The sequence below is a fragment of the Mandrillus leucophaeus genome, unplaced genomic scaffold, assembly GCF_000951045.1.
Source record: "Mandrillus leucophaeus isolate KB7577 unplaced genomic scaffold, Mleu.le_1.0 Scaffold139, whole genome shotgun sequence".
In the NCBI taxonomy this organism is placed as follows: domain Eukaryota; kingdom Metazoa; phylum Chordata; class Mammalia; order Primates; family Cercopithecidae; genus Mandrillus; species Mandrillus leucophaeus.
Window position 1 is genome coordinate 29,569 of NW_012101354.1, and position 15,749 is coordinate 45,317.

Consider the following 15,749-nt stretch of genomic DNA (forward strand, 5'->3'; position numbering starts at 1 on the left):
CGCATGGTTCTGGCTCAGGTCAATCATCTGGCTATGGTCAACATGGGTCAAGTTCAGGACAGACATCTGGCTTTGGACAACAGGGGTCAAGCTCAAGTCAATACTCTGGCTTTGGCCAACATGGATCAGGCTTAAGTCAGTCCAGTGGCTTTGGACAACATGAGACTGGCTCAGGACAATTCTCTGGTTTTGGACAGCATGAGTCTAGATCACATCAGTCTAGCTATGGCCAACATGGTTCTGGCTCAAGTCAGTCATCTGGCTATGGTCAACATGGGTCTAGTTCAGGACATACAACTGGCTTTGGCCAACACAGGTCAAGCTCAGGTCAGTACTCTGGCTTTGGCCAACATGGATCAGGCTTAGGTCAGTCCAGTGGCTTTGGACAACATGGGACTGGCTCAGGACAGTCCTCTGGTTTTGGACAACATGAGTCTAGATCACATCAATCTAGCTATGGCCAACATGGTTCTGGCTCAAGTCAGTCATCTAGCTATGGTCAACATGGGTCTAGTTCAGGACAGACATCTGGATTTGGACAACACAGGTCAGGCTCAGGTCAATCCTCTGGCTTTGGCCAATATGGATTGGGCTCAGGTCAGTCCTCTGGCTTTGGACAACATGGGTCAGGCACAGGACAATCCTCTGGCTTTGCACGGCATGAGTACAGATCAGGTCAGTCTAGCTATGGCCAACATGGTACTGGCTCAAGTCAATCATCTGGCTGTGGCCAACGTGAGTCTGGCTCAGGTCCAACCACAGGTTTTGGACAGCATGTGTCTGGCTCAGACAATTTCTCTAGTTCTGGACAACATATATCTGGCTCAGGTCAGTCCACTGGATTTGGCCAATATGGTTCAGGCTCAGGTCAATCAACTGGCTTGGGCCAGGGTGAATCTCAACAAGTAGCGTCAGGATCCACAGTTCACGGGAGACAGGAAACTACTCATGGTCAGACAATAAATACCACTAGACATAGCCAGTCTGGCCAAGGACAATCCACACAGACGGGGTCCAGGGTAAGTAGAAGACGAAGATCTAGCCAAAGTGAGAACAGTGACAGTGAAGTGCACTCAAGGGTCTCACACAGACATTCAGAACACATTCGCACACAAGTTGGATCTCATTACCCAGAGTCAGGATCTACAGTTCACAGAAGACAAGGAACTACTCATGGACAGAGAGGAGATACCACTAGACATAGCCACTCTGGTCATGGACAGTCTACACAAACAGGTTCCAGAACAACTGGAAGACAGAGATTTAGCCACAGTGATGCCACTGACAGTGAAGTGCACTCAGGGGTCTCACATAGACCACACTCACAAGAACACACTCACGGCCAAGCTGGATCTCAACTTGGAGAATCACAATCCACAGTTCATGAGAGACACGAAACTACTTATGGACAGACAGGAGATGCCACTGGACATGGCTATTCTGGTCATGGACAGTCCACACAGATAGGGTCCAGGACAACTGGAAGAAGGGGATCTGGCCACAGTGAGTCCAGTGACACTGAAGTGCACTCAGGAGGCTCACATAGACCACAATCACAAGAACAAACTCATGGTCAAGCCAGATCTCAACATGGAGAGTCAGGATTCACAGTTCACGAGAGACATGGAACTACTCATGGACAGACAGGAGATACCACTAGATATGCCCACTATCATAATGGACAATCCACGCAGAGAGGGTCCAGGACAACTGGAAGGGGATCTGGCCACAGTGAGTACAGTGACAGTGAATTGTATTCAGGGGGCTCACACACATATTCAGGACACATTCACGGCCAAGTCGGATCTCAACATGGAGAGTCAGATTCCATAGTTCATGAGAGATACGGAATTACTCATGGAGAGACAGGAGATACCACTAGACATGCTCACTATGGTCATGGACAGTCCACACAGACAGGGTCCAGGACAACTGGAAGAAGGGGATCTGGCCACAGTGAGTACAGTGACAGTGAAAGGCACTCAGGGATCTCACACACACATTCAGGACACACTCATGGCCAAGCTGGATCTCAACATGGAGAGTCAGGATCCTCAGGTCATGGGAGACAGGGACCTACTCATGGACAGACAGGAGATACCACTAGACATGCCCACTATGGTCATGGACAATCCACACAGAGAGGTTCCAGGACAGCTGGAAGAAGGGGATCTGGCCACAGTGAGTACAGTGACAGTGAAGGGCACTCAGGGGTCTCACACACACATTCAGGACACACTCATGGCCAAGCCGGATCTCAACATGGAGAGTCAGAATCCACAGTTCACGAGAGACAACAAACTACTCATGGACAGACAGGAGATATCACTGAACATGGCCACTCTAGTCATGGACAAACCACACAGACAGGGTTCAGGACAACTGGAAGAAGGGGATCTGGCCACAGTGAGTACAGTGATAGTGAATGGCACTCAGGGGTCTCACACACACATTCAGGACATACTCATGGCCAAGCCGGATCCCAACATGGAGAGTCAGGATCTGCCCTTCATGGGAGACAAGGAACCATACATGGACAGACAGGAGATACCACTAGACATGGCCAATCTGGTCATGGACAATCCACACAGAGAGGGTCCAGGACAACTGGAAGAAGGGGATCTGGTCACAGTGAGTACAGTGACAGTGAAGGGCACTCAGGGGTCTCACACACACATTCAGGACACACTCATGTCCAAGCCGGATCCCAACATGGAGAGTCAGGATCTGCCGTTCATGGGAGACAGGGAACTATACATGGACAGACAGGAGATACCACTAGTCATGGCCAGTCTGGTCATGGAGAGTCCATACAGACAAGCTCCAGGACAATCGGAAGAAGGGGATCTGGCCACAGTGAGTACAGTGACAGTGAAGGGCACTCAGGGGGCTCACACACACATTCAGGACACACTCATGGCCAAGCCGGATCCCAACATGGAGAGTCAGGATCTGTCGTTCATTGGAGACTGGAAACTACTCATGGACAGACAGGAGATACCACTAGACATGGCCATTCTGGTTATGGACAATCGACAGAGACAGGTTCCAGATCTACTAGAACAAGTCATTTTCAGTCACATAGTAGTGAAAGGCAAAGGCATGGATCAAGTCACGTTTGGAAACATGGCAGTTATGGACCTGCGGAATATGACTATGGATACACTGGGTATGGGCCTTCTGGTGGCCGCAGAAAAAGCATCTGTAGTTCTCACCTTTCATGGTCAATAGATAGCGCCACAAACGAGCAACTGTCTAGACATTGACAATCATTTTCTAGTTCTGACCTGATAGTATCCAAAGCAACTAAAGGAACAGGAAGACACGGTTTAAATCATGAACAGTCAATGATAAGTTATGAACATTCAATTGATTCTCAGTATCAGTCTGGACCCATTATAAGAAGTCAGGAATCTAGTCATGGACATTCTGTAGTAACTCATAAACAGTCAAACAACACCTATGTTCAACCTGGATATAACACAGCCAGAAGGGAGGGATGCACCTATAGCCAGTCAAATGACCATCTTGGATCTGACCATGGACAATCCATATCAGTTCATGTCCATTCAAAATCTAGTTCAATCAGAAAACAGCAATCCCATACTGATAATAAAAGGCATTCGGAAGATTAGGAGAAAGACACTCATGAGCAATTAGGATCTAGGCATGGGAAGTTAGAGTTCAATACAATAGTTTTACACGGATCTAGCCAGCAACATTTGGGAGACACAACTTTTCATGGGCAGGTAAGATCCAGCACAGGTTTTGCCAGATAGGTATCAAGTCATGGGCCATCAAGAGATGTCCAGGGTCAATCTGGATTCAGTACCAATGAAAGACAAGTATATAGCAATGGCCAATCAAATGACAGTTATAAGCAGTCAAATGACAGCAAAAGTCAAAGATACATTTTCAGTCACTTTCTTGACAGCCTACAGGAATTGAAGAGTATAGGTATAGATATTCATCAAGCAGTACGACCACATGCAGTGGGGGAGACAAAGGCAAGAATCAGAATCAAGTCTGTCAGGAGGTATCAGAATATACAGTGAGGATGTGAGCAATAAACAGACAAGAGGCTCTGAGGCCAGTGGTTACCACAGAAAGGAAAGAACAGGCTCTGGTTCCTTCTGTGTAGATAGCAACACCCCACTTTATGAATATGTCCAAGAACAAAGGAGTTATTACTTTGAATAAGAAGAAAACACAAACTAGCCCAAGATAAGAACTAACCCAGAGAAGAAATGAGACACATACATGAAATTAAGGTATTTAACATGATCTCTTGTTTTGGTAGTCAGGGTATATGTCTGTTCTTTCATTTTAACTATAGTTCTGTACTATATTACTTTTGTTTGGTGCCAGGTGTTTTTGTAAGGCTCCACATTCATTGAACTCCTTGGTTAAAAAACAGTGAATGGGGCCAGGCGCAGTGGCTCACGCCTGTAATCCCAACACTTTGGGAGGCCGAGAAGGGTGGATCACGGGGTCAGGAGTTCAAGACCAGCCTGGCCAACATGGTGAAACCCTGTCTCTACTAAAAATAGAAAAATCAACCGGGTACAGTGGCGGGTGCCTGTAATCCTAGCTACTCAGGAGACTGAGGCAGGAGAATTGCTTGAATCCAGGAGGCAGAGGTTGCCGAAATCGCACCACTGCACTCCAGCCTGGGTGACTGAGCAAGACTCCACCTCAGAAAAAAAAAAAAAAAAAGAAAGAAAGAAAGAAAGAAAAAAGTGAATGGAAGAAAAAAATAAACATCATTTGGGGCTACTTTCAGAACTATATAATAAAGTGAGATTTGTGTGGTTGGGAATAAAATTAGGGTTTAAAAAAATTTCAGAGTTTCAAAATTTGGATTTTCCAGATTTTGTTTTAATTAATTATTGACAAACCTATCCAAGGAGCTAAATGACATGGTTTAGGAGCCAAAATGTCTCTAGAAACATTATAACACATCCCATCCTGAACAAAGAATATGTAGTAGTTTCCCACATGAATATTCAGAATATTTGCATCTTTTTGTGTCACTACTAGAACTCTGTACAACTATGTTTAAATTTATTGTCATGGCCTTCTGGATATAGGATCCAGAAAACTGTACTTCATAAAAATTGGCAATAAACGTTTCATCAAGTTATAGTTTCTCTTCTCTTTATCTCCACAAACACAAACAGTTTCCTGCCGTGGGATCAGATGCAGTTTTCTTCTACCTCCACACAACTAGATGGCAGTGAAGCACTCGGGTACTAATAATAAGGACCCCAAAGAAGACAAAACTCAACTGTATCTGATATGTTCCTCAATCTAATTGCTGCCCAATGCTTCTGTAAAGCATTTACAGAAAGGCTTTATACTGATGAGTTGACCTCAGGTGTTCTAGTTTATCATGATCATCACAACAATTGTTATCAAACATAATCCCAAGTAGCTACTTTCTAAGACAACCCAAGCTCTGGAAATAAGAGTTATACACCATGGGTTTTCTCTGTCAAAGATATTAATGGAAGAATCACTCTCAATAGAAGCTGACTGTCCTGAAGTTTCCAGTGGAAGTAAAACAATTAAAAATACATTATTCCTGCCTAAAAGGAGAAAATACATGAATTTATTATGAACAGTGAGGGAAGTAATGATTAGTAGAAGAATTATGTACAAAATATACTATCCTCAGTAGAAAGTTTACTACTATAAAACCCAAATAAAATGTCCAGAATGTCAGAACTAGTAAGAACTTTAAAGATTACTTCCTTAATTTGCAAGTAAAAATAAAAAAGCCAAGCACACCATACTTAATTAAAAGAGTGATAATTCTCTCCATTGAATTGGTGCTATCCAAATTTATCCTCTTTTCACTCAAAAATCAAGCTACTTTTCCTCCACCTTCACTTTTGGAATTCAAACTAAACTGAAATTCATCAGTGAGTGTTCAAAATCACAAGCCCGTATTGGAAGCAGAAGTTATTTGAAACAACAACAACAACAACAACAAAAAAAAAAAAAACAGGCTCATTCTTCTGATTAGACTCAGAATATATCTATTTAATCTGGGTTTTAAATTTTAATATTAAGAAGGACTTGTACTTTCTGAACTTTAAATCATGCTATGTAATCAACAAAATACTAGTCTGTTAGTTTACTAGTGAAAAAGCTACAGTTATACTATTAATGATAGCAAAATTACTGTGTAGATAGAAGTTAACCCTAAATAGTAACCAATTCATACCAGTCTATCAATCACCATTTATTCACTGAATAAATACTAATAATCAAAGAACAATTAGAAATTTAAATTTGATATTTAATCTCTTTCTATTATAAAGTAAGTCTATACCTATAATAAAGAGAAATCCATAGATTTTCATTCTACCTCTGCACAGCTAGATGACAGTAAAGTAAATCTATGGATTTACTTTATTTACAATAGAAGAGATTAACTTGCTAATTAGAAGTGCTGCTATGACCAAGGTATAGGTTTCTGATTCTCAAGCCAAAGCTCGCTCTGTGTCAGGGCATCTGCACTCATTCCATACATCTGTAATTCCACATTCCACCGCTAGAAGGCAGTGAAGCACTCAGAGACTAATAATGAGTCCAAAGAAGGTAAAACTCAACATCTAATCTTTCCCTCGATCGAATCACTGTCCAAAGCGTTTACAAGAAAGAAAGCCTTTATTCTCTAAGAATATATTTACAAATGTCTAAAGTTTCACTGGTATCTTGAATAAACATTAATGTGCCTTTATTGTATGTGTGTGTAAATATGTATGTGTGTATATATAAATATATAGGTTATGTACATAAATGACCCCCATAATCCCTTGACCACACTCATTTGAAATTTAAATATAATATATTCCACATTGCTAAAACTCTCAATAATATGTTTTAATCAAACAGGGGGCAATTGTTCCTTATGAATTACACCAGAAGTATTAAATAACTCAAAGAGAGTTACACATCTCCTTTCTAAGATAAAAGAAAAGATAAAAATGAAACATCAGGTATGGTCTACAAAGAAAAAGTTAAAAACTGGGGTGCCCCCCTGTGAAACCTCTGTGAACAGTTGAATTTCTTAGATGCTAGAAAGAAAGAAGTGTCCTAGGTACACACACTTAGAGATTTCCCCTCTACTACCATCTGTGTGCTAGCAATCTATAGGTAAAGCATTTCTGTGCCAAGAAATACCCAGTGATGTCAAACTATGGCTGAGACTGTCATGGAGAGTACATGGCACTGAAGAGGAACTCTGGGTGGCCAAAATGGGAGGAACGAAAGATAAAATCCCTCTTCTTGCAAACTTTCTAGATAAAGATGACCTTTGAATGAGGGAAATTGAAGGTCAGTTTGTACCAGACACACTGCATGCACTGGCTGTTCTGTTACAGTGTAATACACAGTCCCTGTGTTCCAAGAGTCCTTGATAACCAGAGAAGACTTTCTAATACTACATGCTGAGTGCAACCTTTGTGGAGCACTCTAACACAATCAAAGGTGAGTATGTAAACTGTAGGGAAATGAGCAAGAGAGTAGAAAATTTTTAAAAAGTAAAGATTGAGGCAATTCTGGATTTGGTTGGAAATTAATCAAGCCAGGAAACAGAGGGAAGCTTCCTCTCTAATAATGATTTGACACAATTAAAAGGCCACTAACTCAGATTTTGAAACCGGTTTTAAGCAACATATTACTGAATCTTTGCAAAACATGGTAAGTGGAAGTGAGTGAAGCTCTCCTTAGAAGTGCATAGAATTACCAGTAGAAGCTCACAAGTGTATTTTTTGCATTATAAAGTCATCCAACCCAAAGAAGTATGAAATTTGCAAGGAAAAATGTGTTCATTTTCTAAAGATTATTTAGATATGTTAAGTTGTCTCATTTTTTTTTCATTTCCCCACAGTGTACATTAATAAAAATCTTACATCCTCTTACTCTCTACAAATAAAGTGCAGTAATTAGGAAAAGGATGAAATGGAAGAACACCCTCTGGTTCCAAATCACTTAGATGTGTTTCTGGCTTTACCACTTTCTCTATAACTAAAGTTTTAAGAATTGGCAGGTTATCCGTTCTTAATTAGAACATAGAAATGAAGGGTGGGAGAGGCATTTTCACATACTGAGGGTATTAGAGAAGAGGAAATATAGAAAGACCCTGAAATTCACAAATAGGATGATCTGTTTTGGCTACAAGAACAAGATCTAAGGAGCTCACGAACTTATGTACAAGTACAGACAGATTATCCCTAGCTTAAAGTCATTACTTCAAGATTCCTCTGAGGCTGATTAAACAACAACAACAACAAACAAACAGAAAAACCTGTTTCCATCTACTGGTTGTTGTTTTCTAAAACTTGATACAAAATATTCAATATTTGTGTTATTTATTCCACTCTGGATTAAAGGAAGAAAATTAAAATTTACTGAATGCCCACTCATTCTGCTTCAGACACTTGCTCTAAAACAACCTTGCGAGTAAAAAACTAATTATACCTTACTGACAAATTGAAAGTCATGGAGGTTAAAAAAAAAAAAATCCTAACACTCAGAGAATACATATCAAATGTTGCTTTCCCTCACTTTCTTTCCTTTAAAAATCACTGTATGATTCCTCTTTTAGAACCAATAGACTAGGTAGGTAGATCAATGATAGGTGATAGAGATAGATAGATGGCAGATAGACTAATAGATAGATAATAGATTTTAAATATATTTTTAAAATTTTTAAATGTTAAAATGTTTCCATACCTCACTCAGTAGTATCATTCTTTATCTTTTGTCAAGAGAGTTTTAATAGGACAGTAGTTCAACCCTCTGCTTCTTCCTTAAATTCTCAAGATGACATTTTGACAGCTCTGATGTTGTTTGTTGCCTTGCTAGGCTAGCTAAATGCCTTAAAAACCAATCAACCAGTAAACAAATAAAATCATGTCTCATCCAAACTAATTTTTTTCAAATAGCATTAAAAAAATGTATTAAAGCCTGCAATTGTTTCCATTTGGTGCAATTTCAGAGGCTGGACAAGGGTGATGTTGTCTCCCAAAGTGTACCACATAGGCTCTAGATTTGAATATTTGCAGATTAGGGGAATACTCAATAGGCTTCATTTTCCAGCAACATTACTAGTTCCTGCTGCTAGTTCCTAGTGCTCTTTTCTTTACAATAATTGCCCCATTCTTCCTAATATCTTTCCTGACTAGTTTTGTCAGGCCTGAAAGAATAGATGGTTGAGCTCCACCTATGTGTGACCAAACATTCATATTTCTACAGCTCTCCTGTAACATATAATCCAAGAATGTGGGCTAGGCTGATTAGCAATCTCTCTATGATTATTTTAATGACAGAATCCAGATGATCCAGATAATATGGGTGTTGTCAATGCAACATCAGGGTCACTCGTTCACTCATCTATTCATTGGAGGGAAGTTAATAACAACTTAAATGACAGATAATGTGCTTGATACTGAAATTAGAAATATAAGAAGACACTGTCCCTGTTCCTTTCTTTATATGTTCATCAAGGAGACCAACACATGAGAAAACAACCGATATGAATACTGTGGCAAGTGCTATAATAGACATGATCAAATAAGACATAATCAAGAAACTATTATTGATCAAGTCAATTATAGCACTTGCCACCGTATGATCAGTATGCGAAACTGCCTCTCTCCCCCTTCATTTCTATGTTCTACTTAAGAACTGACAATCTGCCAATAATTAAAGCTTTAATTCTAGAAAAAGTTGGTAAAGCCAGAAACACATCTAAGTAATTTGGAACCACAGGATGATCCTCCATTTTCAGTAAAGTGATCAACTAACCCTGATTAAAAGTGAAGGAAGGATTCAGATAAATCTTAAGGAAAGAGGAGAATTTGCAGTGGGTCTCCAGAGATGGTCAGCAGTTATTCAGGTTTATCTGAGGAGCCTAACTACTCCAGGCATTTGTTAAGTGTACATAAAGTCTTAAAGTAAGAAAGACCATAGTGAGTTCAGGGAACCTAAAAATAATCCAGCATAGCTAAGACATAGGTTGTATGTGGAAGCATAGCAAGAAATGATGTTGGAGTAATAGGCATGGGAAGATTGTAAAATGAAAATAAAGATAAGTTTCTTTGGAATCTTTTATAGCATGTTAAATATGAATAAAAATTAAGATACTATGGAAAATTGTTAACTTTTTATTTAACATTGCATAAATGGTATGATTCCATTGTGTTAAATAAATCTTGTCTAACTCTCCATCCAGCTGCATACAAAGAAATCTGAAATAATGTTTTCCAGAAGTTAACATTGATTATTTCTATATGATGGAATTCGTGATGATTTGTTGCTATCTTCTATTACAATTTTCTATATTGCTAGACTATTTTATAATTAAGGAGCATTCATTCTTTCAAATTTAAAAAGTCACTAAAATAAAATATAAACCAACTCATATGTTTACACTCACACAGAGTATAGACAGAGAGACTTTGGAGCAAAAGAACATGACCCAGATAGACGAAGAATAACTCCTGCTCCAGGGAACTGGGAAAGCAAGGTCACTCAGACAAACTAAAGAGAGGTCATATCAAGAAGAAATGTGTCATCAAAGTCATACAATAGAGCAAGACTTAAGCTTAAGTTATTCTGCTGGAAGGAGGCAAAGTGTTAACATGATCAGAGAGTACAGAAAAAGAAACTCTAACTTGGGTGGTGATCCAAGCATTTTTATGAAAAACTCCCAAATGGAATTATTTTGTGTGGCATATCTCCAAGCTTTGGTCAGCATTTCTGGTGTACAGGATCAGTTTTCTATTATGAATTTGGCTCTTGTCAGCCTTCTAGCTAAAAAATGTGATTGCAAAAAGTCCATTTCACTTACAGAAAAAAGTTAAAAGCTATTCACAAAAACAAGAAATTGAGCATGATGACTATGTCCAGGATGAAGGTAAACCATAGTTTTCTCCATATTTTTTATCCATTTAATGAACAATTATTTCTACAGAGAAGTAATTCTCAGTAGAATCAGCAGAAGTGATTCTTGAGGATTTCTGCCTCAAGTCCCCTTTTTGCTCTTAAAAAGTACTGAGAAACATGAAGAGCTTTTGTTTATGGGGATTATATCTATCAATATTTTCCATATTAGAAACTAAAACTGAGAAATTTTTACAATATTTATTCATTTAACAAGTCCATTACATATTAACAGACCATATTTTTATTAAAATGTAATTATTTTTAGAAAACAAATAATTAATGAGAAGAGTGGCATTGTTTTACCCTTTTGAAAATCTCATTGATGCCTAGCTTAATAAAAGACAACTAGATTATAGTACCAAGTTCTGCTTTCAAGCTATTGTGACATCACACATCTAGAAAACTCTACTGGATACTTGTGAGAGATTGAAAATTAAAAAGACAAATAACATCTTAGTATTATAATGAAAGTAGTTTTGACTTCACATGTACCCCAAGACTACATATTGAGAACCACGGCTATAGAAAATTCTAGTAAAAACTTTAAAAAGTGTAACTCTATTATTTTTTGCAAGGTCTTTAATAAGCATTCTAGGCCTTCGACCCTCTAGGTGAGAAAAAAGATAAAAAGTGAGGAATATGAGGCCAAATTTTAGAAGAAACTAACATTAATTGAATGCCTGTCATTTTCCAGGTTTTGGACAAAGCTAAAACTATCAATTAATTGAGTTTCTACTGGTTTTCTCAGAACTCAAAGAATTTTCCAGCCTTAATCATTGACTATTTCAAAGTTTATCACCTTCCTCCGATGAGCTAAAAAAATCACAGGCCTAGCCTACTGGCTTAGGGATTTAAAATTGTTGTTGTAACACCAAAAATTCCACTACAGTTCTTTTTTAAAAAAATTATCTGTAGTTTGTTTACTATGTGCCAGACAGTGGTAAAGGGCTTTACATGAATTATTCCATTTAATAATCATATTAACTTTGGTAATCAAATATATATTTTATAGTTAATGAAACTTGATAACTGTTTTTGGTTTTGTGTTTAGGAGTTTGATAAATGGAAAGAGAAACAGATAGGACAGGGTGAAAAAAGAGCCTCAAGCCTCAAGGATTACTTTTAACAGAATTTCACAGCTGAAAGGTCACTGAAGATCATCTAGGTCAATGGCTCTTAACCTTTTGTTGTTTTCTTGTTTCAGAACTATTTGAGCATCTCTCTCCCAAATGCCCTTCCCCTCAAAAAAAAAAAAAAAAATGCGGAGACTCACTTACAAATGTTTCCTTATAATTTTGGGGACTTCACAGACTCTTTAAAGTACACTCATAGATATTACCAGGTTAGGAACCCCATGATGTTCCCATTATATTTCATTTGAAAAAAAGTGAATTCCAATGTCACACAACCAATAGATGTCAACTGTTTAATCAGAAAAACACTGCATACCATATCCCAGTCTAGGGCTTTTCCTACCATCTCATGTTGTCTTTTGGAAATAGAACCAAAGGGAAATGGGTTAGTGTAGGTATAGCTGAAGTTAAAGGAGGACTTAATATGATAGCCCATCTTTTTAAGTGTTATCAATGTTTTTTCTTATTTTTTAATATAAACGCATTACATAAACATGCACCAGGTATGGCGGCTCGGAGGCCATGGCAGCAAGATTGCTTGAGGGCAGGAGTTTGAGACCAGTCTGGGCAATGAAGTGAGAACCTATCTATACACACACAAAAAAAAAAATCAAAAAATTAGCTGGGTTTGGTGTACTGCACCTGTTGTCCCAGCTACTTGGGAGGCTGAGGTGGGAGAATCACTGGAGCCCAGAAGTTGAAGGCTGCAGAGAGCTATGACTGTGCCACTGCATGCCAGCTTGGGCAACAGAGAAGCAGTCTCTAAATACAAACAAACAGACATGGAAGCCTGCTAGTAAAATAAGCCAATATATTACTGTAAATAAATAAAATTGACATCAAAACTGTTGTATTAATTATATGCATAAAAATTACTGAACACATCATTATTAGCTCATACCATGCATTCTTTCAACAAAAATATACAGCAAATTAAAAACATTTTAAAAATTGATTTTAATTATGAAATGATACAGAAATACATTCTTCCTTTGAAAAATTAGAATATTTGTAGATATATGCTACAGCCTCCTCTAACCTTCATCCCAAATCCAATAACTTATTTTCCCTACCCAGGAATAATCACTGAGGAATAGGGTTTGATTCTTTCCAGACAACTTAAAGATATTTTATAGACATGTATGTACACACAGAAAACACCTAACTTTTAGTGTACATTTTTAAGTGGTATGTCTAAGTGGGAATGCAGATATCTCTTCAATACCAATTTTAATTCCTTTGGCTATGCACCCAGATGTGAAGTTGATGGATCATATTGTAATTCCATTTTTTTTAAGACCCCCATAGTATTTTCCAAACTGGCTCAGACAACTGCTCATCTTAACATGCTGTATTTCACAATTTATTCAGATTTTCTTTTATATCCTTTTATACGTTTTCTTTTTCCTGTAAAGGTATTTCACTTTTTCATCAGGTTTATTTGGGGGTTTATTTTTGTTGTTAATACAAATAGAATTTTTCTATCATATTTTTGAATTGGTGATTTCTATTGTATAGGAAGTTATGAACTTATTCATTCTGATTGTATATTTGATTATCTTGCTGCACTCTTATTATCTTCGAATGTTTGTCAATTAATTTTGGGGGGTCAATTTTGTCTGAAACTGATGAGCAAATTATCTTTCTTTCAACATTGATTCCACATTTCTTAATTATTTATTGCAGTAAGACACGTATAAAATTTATCATTTTAATCATTTTTGGTGTACAATTAAGTAGCATTAGTACATACATATTGTTGTGTAACAATCATCACCTTCCATCAACAGAAATTTTACATCTTTCCAAGCTGAAACTCTGTACCCATTCAACAATAATCCTCCATTATCCCTTTCCATCAGCAGCCATCATTCTCTTTTCTGTCTCAATGAATTTGACTACTCTAGGTTCCTTATCTAAGTGCAATAATACAAAATTTGTCCTTTTGTCTGGCTTCTTTTGCTCGGCATAATTTCTTCAAGACTCACCTGTGTTATAGCATGTATTGGAATGTCATTCCTTTTTAAGGTTGGATAATATTTCATTGTATGTAAATACCACATTTTGTTTATCCATTAACAAAATGAACATTTAGGTTATTTCCACCTTTTGGTTATTGTCGATAATGCTGCTATGAACGTGGGTCAAAAAATATCTGCCCAAGTCCCTGCTTTCAATCGTTTTGGATAACTACCCAGAAGTGGAATTGCTATCTCATTTCTTATTTATTAGGACTGTGTAAATATTAGTACTCATAGTAGGCATCCTTGTCTTCTTTCGGACTTCAATGGCATTGTTCTAATGTTTCAGTATTTGAAGTACAGTATAATGTTTGCTATAGATTTCTGTTAGATAGCCAATATCAGATTAAGAAAGTTCCCTTCTATTCCTAGTTTACTGAAAACTTCTACTACAAATGAGTTTAAAATTTTATCAAATGTCTTGTTCAATCTACTGAAAGGATTATATATTTTTTTCATTTATTCTTAAATTATATTGTTTGATTTTCAAAGGCTAAACTGATCTTGCAATCTTTTGGTAAACTGTATTTGGGAAATAAATTTGGGACATTCCTGGAATTGATATGCTAATATTTTATTAAGATATTTGCATTCTGTGTTTATAAGTGAAATTAATCTATAGTTTTATATTCTTGGGCTTTCACTATCTAATTTTTGTACCAGGTTATACTAACCTGATAAAGTTGGTTGGAAAATTTTCATTCTTTTCTGTGCACTGGAATAGTTCGTGCAAAATGTGGATTTCTTAAAGTTTTGGTATATCTAGCTAAAACTAGTGGGCCTCCTGACTTTGGAGTTTGAAACAGTCTTTCATGGTTGAAAATAGAAAGTCAGATATAGATTCCTTGGCAACTGACATTTTCTTACTAACATGCATTTTGTGTTGATTTCAATCTTACTGATACTTAGTTGTTCATAACACTCAATTTTTTCAGCTTTTTGGAGGGATAATTGATAATAATATTCTATTTTTAAATCATTAGTTTATCTGTAGTTATTTTTATTACTTTTTACTGCTCTTTAACCCTTTACAAAAGGTTGCAAAATACGTTATGCCTTTAATTACCAAAATGCTTTACCTTTAATTCTATTTTAATCTGCCGTTAACTGTATCAGTGTTTACCTACCATATCTTTTACATCCCTCTCTTTAAATCTTTACTTTGTCATTTGTTTTAGGTATGTTTTTAATAAACAATATACAGTCAAATATGGGTTGTTTGTTTGTTTATTCAATTGGAGTTTATCTGTTAATAGAAAAAATTAGCCAATCATTTTATCTTTAAGAAAACATTTAAACAATCTATAGAAAAGGCAAAGTATGAAATAAGATGGTAGAAATACTATGTTAGTTAAATGAGCATAATTAAAATAACATAATTTCAAAAATGTAAATAGCCAAAACTAACTAATGAAATGACAGAGACATTTATAGTTGATAAAAACTACAAAAAAGATTCAACATGTTGTCTACAAAATAAATGTTTAATAATTATATACATATTATATATAATTACATTTATAATCATTATATATAATGATTAATTCAGATTGATAACAGGATGCAAAAACTATTAAAAATCATATAATATATCTTTAAAATTTGTCACATTAATATACTAAAAAATTAAAATAAC

General features: G+C 36.9%; 1 protein-coding gene across 1 annotated transcript in view; it reads left to right on the plus strand.

Moving 5' to 3' along the window:
- The window catches only part of FLG2 (filaggrin family member 2), an 18,740-nt gene extending 13,597 nt beyond the window's left edge, over positions 1–5,143 (plus strand). The window contains exon 3 of the mRNA XM_011973653.1: positions 1–5,143. This exon is cut by the window's left edge and continues 2 nt beyond it. Coding sequence (XP_011829043.1) covers positions 1–3,266 — 3,266 coding nt within the window. The 3' untranslated portion in view covers positions 3,267–5,143.
- The last annotated feature ends 10,606 nt before the right edge of the window (positions 5,144–15,749 follow it).